At 45.3% G+C, this 19,388-nt stretch overlaps 1 protein-coding gene across 1 annotated transcript in view; it reads right to left on the bottom strand.

Moving 5' to 3' along the window:
* Positions 1-11,276: 11,276 nt before the first annotated feature.
* Positions 11,277-19,388, bottom strand: part of MAMLD1 (mastermind like domain containing 1) — a 94,598-nt gene continuing 86,486 nt past the window's right edge. The window contains exons 3-5 of the mRNA XM_045029881.1: positions 15,570-15,716; positions 13,771-13,852; positions 11,277-13,478 (exon numbers count right to left, since the gene is read on the bottom strand). Coding sequence (XP_044885816.1) covers positions 12,460-13,478; positions 13,771-13,852; positions 15,570-15,716 — 1,248 coding nt within the window. The 3' untranslated portion in view covers positions 11,277-12,459. The remainder of the gene's footprint in view (positions 13,479-13,770; positions 13,853-15,569; positions 15,717-19,388) is intronic.

Here is a 19,388-nt window from a genome sequence, read left to right as displayed (position 1 = left end):
AGCAGCCCCAGAGTTGCATCCCGCCACCGCTGATCTTCCTGCCGCCACCTCTCATCTCGGTTGTCCCTCCTGTCCTCACGTTCACTGGCCTCTTTCCTGTAATTTGAAACCACGTCCTTCCACTCATTCAGATGAGCTCTTTCATTGCGTGTAACTTCCATAATATCCGAGAACATCTCATCTCGCGTCTTCTTTTTCCTCCGCCTTATCTGTGCTAGCCTTTGGGATGGAGGAGGGACGCGTGAAAAATTTGCAGCTGCATGAGGGAGATAAATATTTAGAAAGATACATTTTACAGAACAATGGTTATACTCTTTCACAGTGAAAAGCACTATTCACCTTACATAGCACATGTGATTTCCCTACAAGGTCGCATTTTTCATCTTAATAGTGACTGCTTGCATCTCTGGGGTTACAGATCTCAGACACAGGTCCAGGCATCAGGATTCAGCTTGCATGCGGCCATGGTAAGCCACTGTCTCAGTGATTTACCCCTCCCCCCCCAACGCATGGCTAATACCACGCTAGCTCCCTGCTAATCAACAACCTTCCCCCTCCCCCCCACCCACTGCTTGTCCGGTAGCTTGGGGAAGATCGCCTCGCCGGTGACCAAACAGAAAAGATCATCGGCATTTCACTCCTCCCCTCCCCCCGCTTCGCTACGTGCAGGAAAGTGTTTTTTTTTAAGCTGCTGCATTCCACGAACCCAGTAGAAAAATGGCCACCCCCCTTACTTAAATTCCTGATTTTTAACCAGGTTATCCTGAACGATATCACTTTGCTGAGGATAACAGAACAAGATAAAGAGCGGATGCTTCTTGAATGCCAGCAGTCACCGGGACCATACGCTGCGATGCTTTGCCACGCAATGATACCTGATTACTTGCTACATGCATGGCATGGTAAAGTGTCCTACCATGGTGGGCGGAACAAGGATGCCTTGCCCAGAAACCTTCTGCAAAGGCTTCTGGAGTACCTACAGGAGCGCTTCATCGAGATGTCCCTGGAGGATTTCCTCTCAATCCCCGGACATGTTAACAAACTTTTCTAAGTAACTATACTGTCTGCGAATGCATCCCAAGTCCTCTGGGCAAATCAATCATTAAAAAAGGCTTGCTTAAAAAACACTGTTTGCTATTTGCAAAGGTACACTCACCAGAGCTCCCTTCCAGGGCGTCATTCTCTGGAATAGTTGCTTGTGAGGGCTGGGAGGACGGTAATTCCGTCAGGGTGATAAAAAGCTCCTGGCTGCTGGGGCTCACGGAGTGCTGTGTGCTCTCTGCGAGGTCTTCCTCTTCTTCTTCCTCTTCATCTTCCCCGTCTGCATAATCCTCAGACATGGCAGAGATTACAACCCCCACCTCGGAATCCACGGTCAGGGGTGGGGTACTTGTGGCGCAGCCCCCTAAAATTGCATGCAGCTCAGCATAGAAGCGGCATGTTTTTCGACCTGCCCCGGACCTTCCGTTTGCTTCTTTGGTTTTCTGGTAGGCTTGTCTGAGCTCCTTAACTTTCACTCTGCACTGCACGGAGTCCCTGCTGTGGCCTTTATCCGTCATAGCCTTAGAAATTCTTTCAAATACTTTTTCATTTCGTCTTTTGGAACGCAGTTCTGTTAGCACTGAATCATCTCCCCATATAGCGATCAGATCCATTACCTCCCGAGCGGTCCATGCTGGGGCTCTTTTTCGATTCTCAGGAGACTGCATTGTTAACTGTGCTGATGAGCTGTGCGTGGTCACCTGTGCTGATGAGATGAGATCTCCACGCTGGGGAAGCAGGAAATGAATTTCAAAAGTTCGCGGGGCTTTTCCTGTCTACCTGGCCAGTGCATCCGAGTTGAGAATGCTGTCCAGAGCGGTCAGTGGTGCACTGTGGGATAGCTCCCGGAGGCCAATACCGTCGATTGCGGCCACACTAACCCTATTCCGATATGTTAATACCGATATTAGCGCTACTCCTCTCGTCGGGCAGGAGTACAGTAACCGATTTAAAGAGCCATTAAAATCGATATAAGGTGCCTCCTAGTGTGGACGGTTGTGGCGTTAAATCGGTTTTAGGCTCCTAAAACCGATTTAAACGCCTAGTGTAGACCAGGCCTGAGTCCGTTAAGTTAGAATAGACTTTGCTTAATTTCAGTGATAAAATTCGTTGTCACACCATCAACTCAGTTTGAAAAGGAGGGTTTCTGCAGGGATTAATGGAGCAGCTGCTGCTTATCAGGGAGGGAAATCAATGACTTGGCACTCAGCGGAGGAAAGCTGCTCTGGTCACCACTGCCCACTGCAATGTCATCGATTTCTCTCTCTCATAGGCACCAGCTGTTCCATTCATTCTGCAGAAAGCTCCTAGTGCTGGCGAGAGCAGGGACTTAATTCCCAGTAGAACTAGGTTCAGTGCTATTCCAGGAGGGAACCCACAATGAGCACAGCTAAGAACCTCAAAAAGGGGTTACTCTCGACTTCCCACAAGCCATGGTCGGTTGGCTTTGGTTTAATCTGCGCTTTCCTTAAACTATTTTCTAAATCTGATTTACAGGAGAAACAGGCCTAGTCTCGCAGGCCTTATCCTTCATTATGGCAAAACTCCCACCCACCCCCATTAAATACGACCAGCTTTTTAAAATACATGTCACAGGAGAGAAAGAAGAATCTGGGTTTCAGATGGACAGTTTCCTTTCCCACAGTTAGAGGAAATTACATATGATGTCAGGATACAAAAACTGACAATACAGAAAGCAATCTGGTTTACACGGTGATCCACCAGTCTAAGCTATTGCATTTCTGTGCACACACATCCGTGCATGGAGAAGAGAAGTAAGCAGAAAACAGAGTTCAGTCAGTTGGAAAAGGGGGCAGCTATTTTAGTGGATGTCCATTTGTAACTTCTATGAAAAAACGGGCTCAGAGCAGCTTTTCAGGTGACCCGTGACAGGGAGGTGAATATGTTTAGTTAAAGCCTGACCTCTTACAGAGAAAGCATTGCTAGTGCCCTCTCATGGGATGCACCATAATAAGCCACGTGAACAAGAGCATGATGTAGAATTAGCCACACAACTCCAGAAAGACCCTTACCATTTGCTGAAATCTGGGGAAACAGACTTTGGCTCTTAAAGGGTTGGTTTCCATATCTCAGGATAGGATCCCAGAGGACATCATCACTGAGGAATATTAAACAGTACTCTTTATTCAAGAACCATTCAGAGTTATTGCTGTGTCTGGGCGCCACTCTGACCTCTGCTACATGAAGAGCTGATCAGGGGAATGGACTGTGTGTTGCTATCACTAGGATAGAGTTGGCAATCGTGCTTTTGATAAGTATGTTTACTAGGTAGACGTATGTGCCAAGTACGTACTCTTCAAGCTATATCTGATGTCCAAGAAGAGAGAACTACATAAACTAACCAAGCAGCATAGAAATGAACAGTACTTTTGACTGTAAAGGTTCTTTCACTTGCTATCATCTAAGGGCCTGGATCCTGCTCCTGTTCAAGGTTGCAAAGTGGAAATGTCAGAATTAAGGCCGTCTTTGCAACCTTAATTTACCCCCTTTGTGTGTATGAATTATAATGCAGTCTTTAATACTAATTTTTCCACAGGACCTCTGCCTCATTTGGTGCACAAGATGGACTGTGCTCATTTAATGAGAACCCATTCAATATTTTGTTTTCCCCTCATTGTTCAAGGTGCGGCGATAGGCCTTATTTGCTACATGCTATTCAAACCCTGCTCTGAAGACAGAATTAATTAAATTTCCTCATGGGCTTTTCTGTGGTGCTCATCACTGTAATATCTGAGTGTTTCATAAAAAAATATTTTCACAAGCCCACTGTGAAATGAGGGTGTATCACTACCCCAATGTACAGATGGGGAACTGAGGCAGAGACACATTAAGGTCAAAAGTATTCACTAGTCTGGGGTGCCCAACCTGAGACAACTAGGACATAATTTTTCAGAGTACTTAGCTTTATATAACACTTGATGTGTTCAGTGCCTGTGAGTGCTCAGCCCTTCTTCAAATCAGGTCATTCATCTATTTGCCGAGTGAAACGAAAACCTTTCATAGCTCAACTAAACCACTGAAACCAGCAGTCCTCTCAGGAACACTGGGTATCACCGAGGATTGAGAAACAGGATGCTCCCGGCAATTAACAACACTCCAAGCAGACACCTAAAAGAAACATTGGCTTTTACTGGAGTTACGCCATCATTTCTTCCATGAAGCTCCTTGTGAATAATTCCTGCTGGAGAAAACCCTACATGCTTTCTTTTCATGTATATTGTAATACAATTTATTATACAAAAGTGACCTCCATTCAGGGTTGAGAAGATCAGAGTACTCACAGTAATCGTCACAGCACTGCGTATCTCCAGCTAGGGTTTACACGCAGCAAGAAAAGAACGGGAAGTTAATGTATCAAATCAGAAAGCCTCTGTGTGGTAGTGTTAACCTCAGCGTTGAGTTATTTATTAGTAGTAATATGGTAGTGCGTAAGGCCAGAGCCCCACTGTGCAAGGATATAACAGAGACAATAGCTATCTTGAATTTTTTACAGATTACAGGTGGATACAACAGGTTCCCATCACGGCAGTCATGGCAGCATCAAAACTCTCCTCACGGTTAATGTGGATTATTTTAGGAGTAAAATTTCCTACACCATAAGCATTTAATATAACATCAAATGGTGCCTGGTTCTTGGGTGAATGTTCATGGTGGAGAGGCAAAAAGGGCCTCTCCTCCTGACCCCACACAAGGCCAACCATGATTACAGACTGCTGCCTGCTAGCACCCTTGGCATGGTGGCTAGGAAGAGGGGGCAGGAATTTGGCCCTCTGTAGGAGCCAGTCATGGAGGAGGCTTCACGTTGATCCTTCATAAGGAGTGGTTAAGTGGAGATTCCCTCCCTTCCCCCGAAACTCTATCCCTACCGTGAGCTGGGATGCTCCAGTAGGCATCTTGCTCGATTGGTGGGGCACAGTATGTCTCCACTTGAATTTCCAGTCATGTTTGACCATGGGTTAACTAACATAATTGTACATTCTAGTGCAGATGCTGCAACAAACATTTGTTACAGGACACAAACAGCCCTTTATTCCTAGTAATTTAACACAACACAACACAACTAGCAACAAGCTTTTGGCTCCTGCTTGTGCTAGATGCTGCACTTGTGTTAGTTAACACGTTTTTGGTTTTCATGTGTCAAAACATCTCTAAAATTCAAGTGTTATTCACACCCACAGAGAATTTGGGTACATGAATGGCACAAATTCCATTTCTCAGTTGAAGCAAATCGTTGAACATGCACAACCGTGCACACAAATTGTGAGACACACACACAAATTTACTGAGTATGTTGGGAAGCTGGCCCAAAATCTTTAGTGTAAAAATTCATCTCTCTTTTCTGAAGTGGACGAGGTTCTTTGTAACTCAAGCAGTCAGACATTTACTAGTGCTCAGCCTGGATTTTTCTTTTCATACACTGCTGTCCAGTGCAAGCTGTGCTGCCTATGGTCTGTAAAGGTCTGTGTGAGAAGAGAATGCGGCAAGTGTGCTATTGTGCCATGAGGTTCTTTGATCTGATTGACACAGTAAAGCAAAGATGTGAAAATAAAAATAATAGTTGGCGGAGGTACTACTTTATGTAATCAAAGCACTTTACCAACAGTATCCAATTAATCCTCCAACTATCCCTGTGAGATTGAAATTATTCCCATTTTATGGGCAGGTAAACTGAGGCACACATGGAGAGGATAGCTTTGTTGTCTAATCTTCAGGTTTAAAACAGGCTGGAATCCCGTAAGAGCTGATCCAGCTCTTTATACACCTCTACCTTGATATAACACTGTCCTTGGGAGCCAAAAAATCTTACCGCGTTATAGGTGAAACCGTGTTATATTGAACTTGCTTTGATCCACTGGAGTGCACAGCCCTGCCCCCCCGGAGCACTGCTTTACCGTGTTGTATCCAATTTCGTGTTATATCGGGCGGCGTTATATCAAGGTAGCGGTGTACTTACAAAGCAGAGAAAATCTCTGCACACTGGCCATGTGGGGGGTCTGTGGGATGAAACCATGAAAAATGAGCCTCTAGCTGCTCGCAGCTGGTTACACAGGAAACTTTGCCACAAGGTAGGAATTAGCTCCAGTCTCCTTGTCCAAAATTCCCACCAATACGCTTACGTTGGGTGTTGATCACACCTCTCCTGGCTGTCACACTTCACCCCAGAGATGAAAGCTTATCGGTGGGGCTGGCTGTACAATTTGTGAAGTGGTTTGGGACTAAATGATGCACAATTAAGAGGCATTATGGTCCAGTGGGTAGGGTGCTAATCTGGAATTTAGGTGACCTGCATTCAGTTCCCAGCTCCACCCCAGGCTTTCTGTGAAATCAACGAGAGCTGGAAATCTAGCCTGCTTGGGAATTTTTGAAAATCCCACTAGACATCCATCTGCATCTTTAGGTGCCTAAACACCTATGAGAGTCTGGTCCTTAGGGGTGTTGGGAAGCTTGTGAGGTACTCAGATACTACTGTAATGGAGGCCAAGTATGTACCATAGATGGCTACAGGTAATAAAAATCCCTATTGCGAGGAAGGGAAAACACAGCACCTGATCCCAGAAGAACCAATTCAACTTCCCCCGACTTTCCAGAGCCAATACAGAACATTTCCCTCCACAGAAATCTGTAGGACAGTAATACAAAAACCTGCAACTGCGTGTTTGGATACCGATCAGTGGTCTCAACCACATCATTACATCAGCAAAGGAAAAACAGAGTGTTAACAATTGTATGCCTTAGATATGCCGGAGAGCTGGTCTCCCGCAGGGAGTGAAAAGAAAAAATCACCTCCTTATCCTTTTCTCTCATTGCACCAGCTGGCCTATGCCCCAGGGGCATCCCATCCACACACTGAACGCAGCACAGCACTATACTATGGAAACCAAACAGGGCCAAAACTCAGGTCCCCATCTGTCCTTGAAAAATGGTCAAGACTCAAAAACTGGAACATTCAAAATGTAACAAGAGACAGCCAATTGAAAATGCCATTTTGATGGAGTATTTTTTTTAATCCTGGTCATTAAATTGCAACACCAGTCTTAATAAGGGCGAAGTATACGTGATGAAGAACAATCAGGGAGATCTGATTGGTATCTGGCTCTCTCACCTGTAAAACCAGCAGAGCAGAGCTCAGCTGCACAGTGACGGTCCCACTGGGCTTCCAGGACAAATCCTCAGTGTGGTTGTGCATTGTTTTAATTGCCACACAGCTGTGCCATAGAACAGGCTAATGAAATGCTGAAAACACCATTTCCAACCTTCCAAACTTTCCTGCTTTTCAAGAGTAGAAAAACACAGAAACTGGCCTCTGCACTGTGACTCTTTGAACAAAGATGCACCGAGGTCGCGTGTGTCTGGCTGCAAAGAAAGAATCTGGCACGACAGAGCGAGTCCTTGTTAGGCTAATGCATGCCTTGGGCAAAGCGGGGAGGGAAGCCAACGGCAGGAACTCTGCCTGGACCTACCCACCATGTAATGGGCAATGGAGAATGACGTATAAAATGGCATATTAATTTTGAGCAGTGTTACAAAAGCAGTTAAATGAGGGGGGAAGGGAACAAAGAAAACTGCTTTTATTAAATGTCTCTTTTGTTTCACACTAAGGAGCCTTTGCAGGGTTTTATTCAGTATTATACCTTGTGGCCCTATTGACCAGAAGGAGCCTTAAGTTTTCAATAGCTGCAGCAGCTGCCAATCAGTACTTATGTTCTAGCTTTCCCAGGAGAGAGACTTATTGGTATTTAAAATGCACAACACTCCCCCCACCCTCCTTTTTTATTTGCTATGTATAACGGGGAACGGGAGATGAATCAGGCTGTAAATTGATATTAAGCACCAAAGCCTGGCGGTGCTGATGTACATAGGATACGGAATCACCCACACCCCGTAAGTGGAGGAGGAGGAGAGGAAGACTGACGTGGCCACAGATCCTCTGACCTCAGCCCTTCCCCACCTCCTTGCACGTGTCCGGCTGCTCAGGGTGCTAATGCAGACCAGGGGCAGGGCTGCTCAGCTGTGGCATGCTCCCCGAAGCCTTGTGCAGCAGAATCACACCAGGGCAGAAGTGCAGGATTTGTCCTGAGTGCTCAGTCCTGCTCTCAGGAGTTGGGCGTAAGTCAGGAGTAACTGCTGGAGTCAGCAAAGTTATTCCTGCTTTACAACATCCTACACGAGAGCAGAACTTGACCTGAAATTTCAACATCACATGCCTTTGTTGAGAGCGTCTTCAGCAAGAGATGCAACACATCTCAGCGAGAGCACAAAGCGTTCTGTGTTTACGCTGGAGTGCCTGGCAGCTAAATTTGGCTCCTGGTATGAGCCTGCATGTATTTTGTGGTGGAATCTGTTGATCCAGTACATGTAATTTGCTAATGGTGCGGGCGCAAATAGCTAGCTGGAGGGCTGAACTACATTACAAAGCCAGGCAGCTTAACTCCATCGCCCAGGGCTGTGAAAAATGTCATGCCCTGGGCGGTGTAATTAAGCCAACATAAGCCCCAGCATAAAGAATTCCATCGACTAAGCAACTGCCTCTCAGAGAGGTGGGTTTACTAGCACAACGGAAGAACCCCTGCCATCGCTGTAGTGTGTTTACACAGCCACAGCTGTGCCGCTGTAGCATTTCTAATGTAGACGTGCCCTCCTTCTAGTCTCACACTGGTTTGAACTCTGTATGACTCTATTGCAGCTCTCCCTGATTTACAGCCATGTGAGGGCAGGATCAGGCCCCGTGCATCTGAACACTGTTTTCTGTAATCAAAGTAAGATGAATGGCAGAGAAAGGCGTTTGGTAGAACAAACCAGTTTATTGACAGAGGCATTGTCAGTTACAGTCTGATCCCAACCCAAAATGTAAAGCTAATGCTCCAGTCGCTGATCCATTACACAATATTCACCCTGCTTTCATCTTTGTGGCCCACGTTCTGCATGCTCCGTTCACAGGCAGTCTGGGATGGCAACAAGAGAGAGCCCGGCTATCCCAAATGGAGCAGTTCCCATTACTGTTTACATGTGGAATCGCCAAAGGGACATATTTGAAAGTGAGTGTTCATGGGTATACTCCATAGACACCAGGTAATAATACTTTTCATCTTCCAAGCACTTTACAAGCTTTAGTCCTCACAACACCCCTGTGAGGTAGGAAGTATTAACAACTCTATTTTACATATGGAGAAACTGAGGTACAGAGAGGTGAAAAGAGCACGGTCAGCTCAAACCTGGCCTAACAATTAGAGTGTGAAAACAAGTGTTTAACAAAGCCTGAGACCAAGAGAATGATTTTTCTTACATGCTAGTAGAAATGTTTGCTTTTCCATTCCCTCCCCTGCAGTGTTTGAAAAACTGGAAGGCAAATTGATTTCAGTGATTTTAATGGTCCCAGATGAGAAAGTAAAAAAAAAAAAATCAGATAAAATAATCTGATTTTAACAATTGTTTCACGTAAAATCATCTAAGTAGTTAGTAACGTACTGGAGGTAAAGACGTTTGCAGCACAGGATTTTGCAGTTGACATTGTCTCTAAGTGACACTCTGCGAATCTGAGATTGGGTCAGGATTGGAACTTCGAGCTCACCTCTCCTTAAAGAGACAAACTGCATTGACTTCCAGTTGGAGCCAACGCCCCTTCACTGGCAGAGCGGACTTCAGAACAGAAAAGCAGCAGAAGCCTCAGCAATTCTCATAGCCAAACAAACTCACCCATGTCCTCATTGTGGTTGTATTGAGACGAGTTTACCATACTCTGCTTTGTACGGAGGTGAGTCTGCGTTTATGCATAGGGCTTTATTTGGAGAAGTGCAGAGGACCCACAGCTCCCATCTTGGCTTCCTTCCCTCCCCTTTTTAGTGGGAGTTGCAAGTGCTTCTCACTTCCCACGACCAGGCTCATCAGGGATCATTCCTCTAGGATCCACATGTGGATCTTCCCATCTCCGCACATAGCAAGGGGCTGTCATCACCCTACTGTCCCCCTCTCAGGACCAGCTGTAGGCCCAAGGATTCACGCTTAGGGAGAGACGTGTGCATCATCCCCAGCGGCACCCTGCCAGGAAATCCATCCAGAACAAAGCAGCAGAGGCTGCATTCACTCTTCCTTGCCCCCACTCCATATACGATGGCTGGGAGCAGTGGCCAGAGAGGGAAGCCATGGCAGCGGGGCTCCCTGGCGCTGTCCTTGTCAGGGAATGGGGAAAAGGCCAGAGAGTCTGTGTGGGGCAGTGCTCCATGCAGATGCTCATGTGCCTCTGGCAGCTCTAGGGAATCTGGAGGGGAGGAATCCCTACTTATTCCACAGCAGGGCAAACCCTGCCTCCCCACAATAGAATCATCTGGGGAAGATTCCACAAAGGGGATCTCCTGGAGGTTTACTCATCCAGACTGATTTCTTATCGGCTTTTTGGTAGGCACGGGTAGGGATGACCCTCCACCTCCACACTGAGAGGTTGCAAAATTGTTTCCCTAACTGCATGATTTTATTTTCCCAGAAGGTTTGCAGCCTTTTTGGATTCAGTTTATTTGGAGCTGATTTAACTATAGCTTCACTTGTATATTATTAAGACCCATTTGGGATGGCAATTTTTTTTTTTTAATATCCTGCCCCCCCAGAGCAGGCAGTAGCTCTTTATATCTAGAGTTCTCCTGTAAGGGCTTACGTCTCTATCTAAAATGAATGCAGTGGCTCAGCTTTGTCCCCCACACACATATATAATATTTACCATATCTATTACGAGATGATATGGCCTGGCTCTACCACGACAGCATCTGCACAACTGCCCTGAACCGCTTTACACAGCTTTTCCTTGAAGTGGAACAGCTGCATTTTCCAGATAGGCCAACAGATATTTACCAGTAAAAATAAAGAGTTGTCAAAGCAATAGTTCCAAAATCTAGATTCATTTATATTTCTGGATAATAAGAAGTGTCGCCTAAATAACTATGGTGATAGGTGCTATATAAAAATCAGATAGAGCTGTCTGGATTCCTTTATAATTGCATTTGAAAGGATGGATAAAGCTGGCATAGGAAATCCCATCCAAAATTGAAATTCTAGCCTGCTTAATTCAGTTCTTCCTCTATCTCATTTCTTCTAGTAATAGCACATATACATTTATACAAGGTATTCGAATGATGTTTTAACATCCTGGAAAACAGTGAAATAATTCAAATCAAATGTTTGCAGATACAAAATGTTGCTTCTGTGAAATGAAAACATAAAATATATGCAATTTTCCCCTGGCAGTTTATTATGGTATGAAGAAAAAACATTCTGTGCTTGAAGCTGACGTTATATTACAAATGTATTGCAAAGTATGACGTGACTATTAAAATATGATTACACAAATTATGAACGTTTTAAGAAGTTTACAGTACAGTGGATCTTTTATAAACAGACTTAAATATACATATGACAATAGTAGCTGACAAAAAACATCAAAAATTAACTATTTATGTTGATAGACTTTTCCCCTGTGGGAAAAAAAAAGTCTCACATTAAAAACAGAAAATTATGAAAAACCTTGAAACCAGGAACAAATCACCTGTACACTACAAATATACATGGCAGAGGTGTGCAAACCAGAACTATTGTGTCATTGGATGATACCTCCATACAGGGGCTTTACAATGTTTGGCTGATGTTTGCTCTTCAGGTGTCCTCATTTCACACCATAATTCCTCAATTGGTTGCAATCTGTAGTCACGTAATCTGTGTTAACAGTTGTACTATTATGAGTATATACTCAGTACTAGACAGTTAATGCATTCAACGCTCTCATCAACATATGGAGGAGTGTATCCCAACTGAAAACTTTGCTGCAATAGAATATCTGTGGGTGGATCCCTCCACCTGCATGAAGCTCTGATGGGATCCACTCACGAGGATCAGTTTGCAGGATGGGTGCTCTGAATAGGTTGACAGTTTAAAAAAAATGCAACTCCTCAATCTTCTTTCTTGACAAGGGAGATAAATTATCACATTTGCTTCCCGTTTAGCCAGTTTGCACGGACACCCCTAGCTCATGTGTTAAGTTATGTCAAAAACATAAGTATTTTATGCTGTAATACACAGTATTACTGAAACTAACAATATTATTTGCATATTTATAACAAGGTATAATGAATTTCCTATAATAAAACAAAAAATGTATGCTGTAGATTTATTTACAAACAGTCCAGCAAAGAAGTATAAATACTTCTATATTTAATGTTTAGGAAAACATAATTTATAAAATATTCAAATATATACAGTCATCTGAAAAACTGCCAATATTAAACTTTGATGCAGGCAAAGAATTGGCCGCGTCCATTCATTCGGTATTGAAAGAGGAGGCAATTTTTGTTGGTTTGTTTTCACTTTTAAAAGTCACACTTAAGTTATTTACAAGTCAGTCTGCTTCCCTATGAGCTAAACATGTCCGGAGTTTTGAGCGTGCTGTCCCAAAATGTCATCTATCATTGTCAAATTGTTCAACCAGTCTTCATCGTTGTTGCTACTGTTCTTCATAAGGGAGTCAATGAAGTCAGTCTCACTGCAGTTTCCAGGCAAGATCGAATTGCTCTGTTGTGGCACAAAGTCGTACTGCGGCAGCTCGGAAGCAGTACTCATTCTGTTGAATGTTCCTGACAGCTGGCCTGCGGAGGGGTAACTTGGCGGGCAGAGTCCTTGAGCAGGATTGAGCTGGTTAAAACCGGACATGCCTTGTGGCATGGATTTCATAACATTCATAGCTGGCAATGGTCCTCTGGTTAAATTGTGTCTTAAGTTCTGATTATTCAGCGTGCTCAGGCTCTGGCCAGACTGTCCCAGGTTTAGTTTTTGCATCTGTCTGACCTGGACTCCAGGTGCAATCTGATTAGGCGGCGCTACAGCCTGGTGGGAAAACTGCTGACCTGGTATATTTGGTCTCACATTCTGTTTGGAGACGAGAGGGTTACTGGAGAATTGCTGCATGCTGGTATCCATTTGGCTTTGATTGGGCATTCTTGAAACCCCAGTCGGTGTCCACATCTGAGCAGATGCGCTGGGGTAGACAGTAGAAATTCTTGGCATACTAGGCTGTCTTAAGTGTTGCTGAGTTGCTGAGTGATTTGTTAAGGAACTGGAGTTAAAGCTAGACAATGTCATTCCTGGCCGGACAGTAGCATGGCTGTGAACCGTTTGGCATCCTGAGTGCATGCCCAGAGAGGTTTGGTTTGGTCGCAGAGGGATGTTAAAATCAGAATTAGGCGGAAAAATCCCTTGCTGTTTGCCAGGATTATGCGGAATCATAACCATTGTCCCACTGTTCTGGTTAACAGTGGTTGGAGTAAGTCCGGAGCCCAAGGTGTTCTGAAGTATTCCCGGGTTGGATGGCATCATGCGGTGATTCAGTGGAGGAGCTGGCATGGACTGACCGCAGTCAGTAGGAATAGGTTGTGGTACTGCTGTATATAAAAAGAGGTATATGTTAAACATTAAGGGTGCATTTATCCCTGAAACATGGCAGATTTTTAATAGGATGCTTTGCTTTAATTCCTCTCTTTCATTAAACAGGCCTCGCCACAGCGTTCCTTGTCACAGAGTTACTACTTGAGTGATAAGAAAATAGGAGAATCCCATCTTATGTGACAAAATGTAGAATGGTTTTCTTTCAGTGCAAAGTATCATTAAGAGCCCTGCATTTAATGAGCACCCGGCTCGTCAAAGCTTTTAGTAGCACACACTTTCACTCCTTACCCTGAAACTGATTCATCTGCTGGGGTGCAAATGAACTCCTTTGCTCGGATGCTACTCCCAGCATGTTTTGTTTCTGCTTCTCCTGGAAAACAAGAGAAAGAGTTGTCACGTTGCAGCCTCTCCAGGAACAAAAATAACAGCAGACATCTGAAGTACGGCCAGTTGGGCACTAACAACCTACCCAGCTACACACACACAAGCTCGTCAGACGTGCAGCCCAGACAGTTCAGTTCAGTCAGGAACCTAACTGTTCATGTGCCCCTTCTAAAAAGGTGTCTTCTATATAGCACAGTCTAAGCAGGGGCTGCCTTAGGCAAAAATTGTGTAAGCAGGTCCATCTCTATAGGGGAGCTGGAATGACACCGGGACCACTTTGTTCACCCACCTGGGGGCGGGGAGTTCTGCCCCCAGCTCTCCTTGTTTCTGCTCAACCGGGGCCTGATTCAAAGCCCACTGGAGTCACTGGGAGTCTTTCCTTTGTCCTCAGAGGATCAGGCTCTGTGTGCTGCAGGAATCTTTGGGTCTCCCCAGAATCCACCGGGCCAGCTGTCTGGGCACATCCTTTGAAGCCCCAGATTCTTGGGGGTGGAAATGAAAGGTGCTCGCAGCATGTGAATGCACAGAAAGGGGGCAGCCTTCAGGGGGCAGATTGATGGAGGACAGTGCTGGTGGCTGCAAGTGTGTTGGGAAGATGACTCTACTCTCGTGTGTATAGACCAGATCCCTGTTTTAAACCAAAATCTACTGTGGACCCACAGGGAAAACCCATGGGAAGCTCCCTCCTTACCAGGATATTGTGGGCTCTGCCTAAAGTGAGCTGACTTGTATGCCGTGCACTTTCCCTTCCGTTTCAGAGGGATCTTCTCCAGCACAACCTGCCTATGCTACTCGGAGCTCTGGCCATGTCCTTCCAAATGGTGCCATGCTGTCCGCTCTGTGACAGCCCGTACGTACAGTGCAGAGAGCACCGTGTGGATTGGAATGAGTGCCCCACAACTCCAGCACAGACAGGCATGGGGGCAGGTCAGGAGGGGGGCCATGTTGGTAGTGAGAAGGAGGCAAAACCAAAGAGAGGAGGCAGACAGCCAGTAACTCCAGCTACCACGTGCAGGACAGGCCTGGGGAGGAAATCTCAGCAAGGTTCCCTCATGGAGCTCCCATTGCACTGGCTTCTTGGGGGGAGGGGTCTGATTGCCCCACACCTGGCAGTTTCCGCAGGATCCATGGGAAGCCAAGGCCATCCATGCAGAGGTTCTGTGCCTCCTCCCCGCCTCTGATCCCTGGCAGCCCCTCCCACCCCAGCCCCCCGACAGCAAAGCTCCAATACAGCTTCCGCTGCAAGGGCCTCCCTGGCTCCTGGGAGGAGTGGCAAGCTCAGTGCAAAGGGGGCTACAACCTGGGGCTGGACCATCTACTGGGAGGAATCCCCATGAAAAGCCCCCCCCCAACCCTGCCTCACTCACTCACTGCCCTTTCTCCTAGCACAGACCCTGGACTGCAGGGGATGGAAACAGCAGCATAGAGGTGGCCATGTTCCTCTTCCACAAGGAGTGAGTGGAATGTGCGCACGCACGCACACACACACACACACACACACACACCCCATTCCCCCGCTGCAACTGGTGCTGGCCTTTCTCAGAGACAGAAGGCTGGACTCTATGGACCGATAGTCAGACCCAGCCTGGTGATTTCCCACACTCCAGCAATACTCTGTAACAGCCATTTCTTACGCAGCACTTCTCACTTTAATCCTGGCCACGTGTACATTACAGGAGCCCCGTAGGCACAGCAAGCCGAACCTGCATTAGCTGCCGTCTCATGATTTGCTGCTTCAGCAAATGGTTCCTCATCGTATATCCGTTCACCGTAGCTGGCGCAGGCACCGAGCCTCCGCTTGGGATGGTGCCTGGCTCCTGAAGTCTGGTAACAATTCCAGGATTTTGATCCTGCCAAGAAAGATAAAAAAGAGGGGAAAAAAATCAATCTCACCAGGGAGATCACAACAGAAGCCATTGTCCCATCCACAGGTGGCCCCCTCCAGCCCAGTTGCTGTTCCATCCTGAACTGCGTCTTCTGGATTTTTACAAACATTGAATGGTGCACACTGTGGCTCTTGTAATGAGTAGCAGTGGACTGCTCTGACTTCAGAGTATCAACACAGGAAGAAACTGAAGGATCAAAGGTTAATCCAAAGTTCTCTGTTCCTGGCCCACAGCTAGGGGACTGATTCACTGGGATCAATGGAGTCACACGGGTGTGTAACTGGCAGAAGGGATGTGAATCAAGCCCTATATTCTCCACTAATTCCCCAACGTGACGCTAACAGACAAAGGAAGAAGAGCCGGAGCTCGATATTGGATAGAAAGGAGAAGCACACTGCGGAAAGCATAGGAAAAGGAGAGCCAAGGTCATGCAGAAAGCTGGGAGTGGGGGAGACCAGCATCAGAGGAGAAAGCTCCTGATTAGGATGATCTGGAAACAAGGCAAGAACCTGAATATGCAGAAGAGAGAAGAGCCAGATTCCCAACTGGTGTCAATCAGTGTTACTCCACTGGAATCCCCAGCTGGTGGGAACTGGCATTGCTCCATTGTGGTCAATAACGGATCGGCGTCAATTTACGCCACCTGAGAATCTGACCCAAAATGAACAGAGGGGAAAATTCTAAAGCCCATCACAACAGCACCCCAAAGATTCTGGGAGCAGAACCTGAAAGGAAGAGAAAGTCAGAAACATTTAAGCCAAAACATCTTACAGAGGTAGCATGTAATTAGGGAAAGAAAAAATAAGTGAAAAAGCCACGTCTTCAGTGAAGAAGAGGAAGAGCAGGGAAATGCTCCGGCAAACTCTATACCCAGGCACAGTAGCTACCAGTATAATCCCCATTTTAACATCCAGCTTTTACATTATTTATGATGCTTTGTTATTATTGGCAGAGAGAATTATGTACATTATATCCAGCATTCTTAACCAGGCCACGTTTCCTTTGTTTTCAGAATGGAAGCCCACATCCTTTGTCTGAGAATCAATGTTATCAGAAGATAAGCAAGAAGAAAATGGTTGTTGCCTTTTGACATCTGACAATGAGAATCATGCTAAAATGGAGCAAACAGGATACGAGCAATGGTTCGGAGTGACCAGAAGGAGACGTTGGAGGGTGTTTGTCAAAAGCCAGGCTGTCAGAGCAGGAACGCCTTTCGCGATGGTTTCACTATAAGGGATTGCCCCGGTCATTCGGAGATGTATACTTTTTTTAAAATAGGAGCGATTACCAAGAAGGTCACTGAAATTACTCACTTTTATGGCGCCTCCTTTTGTTGCAGCACTTAGGTCTATTATGCAAAACCACAATTGATGAAATGTAAATGCCTGTGAGATAATTCACCAAAAGACACAAACCTGCAACTCATCACTGGACTCATTATCATTCCTATTCATGGGCAGTCTCACAAGACCAGACATTCTTACCGCTGCTTTGCTTACAATCCTGCTGGACACTATTCCTTTTCTCTCCTCCCTCCCACGGAAGGAGAAGGAGGGGAAGAGAAGTAAATATGATTTACTCCTGATGTAAATGCAAAAGTTCATGTAAAGCTAGTGTTCTGCTTTCATGTCAAATATCATTTTGCAGCCATAGTTAAGCTTTGAATAATATGGATTGCCTCTAGGGTAATATTTGAAAGAGCAGGGATTCAGTTTGTGTACTCTACACATGAAAGACACTGAAATGTTCATATCACTAAAATCCCTACCATCTCGCCAATTTCCTCCCAACTTGTCTTGTTGCGTGCAGAGGGTCTGTGCTTACTGAAGCAAACGCGTTTAGTGCAAGGACAAGCATTCTGTTTCGCTCAGGGCTATTGCATTAACAAGTCATAACATTAAAGTCGTCTTTTTTTTTTAAACTAATCGTGTCCACCTCATTCTAATTTCTCCAAAACCTAATTAGGAAAATAATGTTGTTTTTTCCATATTATTAATGGTAAAGAAGGGGAAATCACATTACTAATTGCAGCTCTTGGGCTGCAGCAGAATGGCCTAACGATATGGGATTTTGCTGGAAGAAGGACAATCAGCCAAGTTCATTTGCAAATACCCAGAATAGGTTGCTACATTTGGGATAAGTGTTGCATAACATTTAATTAGGCACTAAAGAGAAACATATATACACACACATTTTTGCTTGGGGGAAAATTAGGCAAAAAAAAAGGAGGGGGGGAACAAGAAAGGAATTCAAAGTCTTTCATTTTACAGTTCATGTTTAGGATGAGCAAAAAAAAAATAAAATAAAAAAATCTCTTATTTTCACCACTAGTGGGAACTACTGCATTCCCTTACAGAAGAAAATAACCGTGTAAGTGTCATGACTAAGAATAGCTCTTGCATGTGGTCTAAAAGATGCTGCTATCTGTACCAAAGGTTAATGAACTTTAAACATTTTTCCTTTTCATCACTTCCCAAGGAAAATCACTTCCCATGCTAAGGCCAAGCCAAACAAGCCACTATATCTGAACTGGCCCATGCTTTGGGCTATCCCATTTTAAATTTCAGGAAGATAGGATCTTGGGTAGGATTTGAATTTCAAAGCCAGAGACCACAGCCCTGGGTGCTCACACATCTGGGGGTGCGTTTAGTTACTTGTGGGCTACATCCAAAGAGATGAATCCCTGGTGTGCAGTCATTGAATTCCACTTGTGTTTTTCATAATACATCACAGCTTCTCTCTCTCTCTCACTCCAAAACTCAAATTAAAACATCAAATCAACAGAATCTTTAACCAAACAGCACGTTGTAAGGAGCCTGGAAATGGTGAAAGCGTGTGGTTCTGTTGCTAGGCAAACTGTCACATGGCAGTTCAGAGCTCTACCGTACTCAGTGGGCTTTCCAATTTGGCCGTTTCGGTTGGAGATGGGATTGGTGCTGTGAGTCGGTCGATAGGGACCCAGCATCGGGGGCTTGTGTTGGGAGTTAGGCAGCAAGAGTTAGAGTCAGTTTTCAGGAATGTGTATGCTTAGTATCCGTGCTCAGGTACAACCATGACACCTGTGGGAGAAAACCCTGGTCTTTGTGTACACCCATGATGGGTCAGCCGCATCAATGGCCATTCACGAGCATAAACCGCGTATGCAGTGACTCATGGTTAGAACTGTTCGTATGCACAAACAGCACGGGTGATTCCTGTGGCTGAGTGTGCCGTCACAGCACTTATGGCTCTGATCCAGCAAAGCATTTACACATGTGCTTAACTCAAAGGCCATGAATCGTTCCACTTGAGACTACGTGCCTGCTGAAAGTTAAGCACGTGCTCAAGTACTTGGCTAGATCTGGGCCCACGTTTACCAGCCATGCACGTACGCACCTCTAAAAACCTGGCTTCCAATTGCGGTAAGTGCACAGGCAAATGAGTTGTGTTAACAATGTGATCACATTTCAGAAACTCCAGCTCTCTACTGTTCATCCAGTAATCACACCCATGTTCACTTAGGTGAGAATCTGGAAAGTTACAGTCCTTAATTCTTCATGAGTCTTCATTAACCAACAGGACTTCCCCAATCTCATCTTGAGGGGTTTAGTCACCCTGGATGGGCAGGCAAGAATCCCATTAACCTTAATCTAAAGT

The sequence above is a fragment of the Mauremys mutica genome, chromosome 9 (genome assembly GCF_020497125.1).
Source record: "Mauremys mutica isolate MM-2020 ecotype Southern chromosome 9, ASM2049712v1, whole genome shotgun sequence".
Taxonomy (NCBI): domain Eukaryota; kingdom Metazoa; phylum Chordata; order Testudines; family Geoemydidae; genus Mauremys; species Mauremys mutica.
This window is presented reverse-complemented; position numbering and strand designations above follow the sequence as displayed.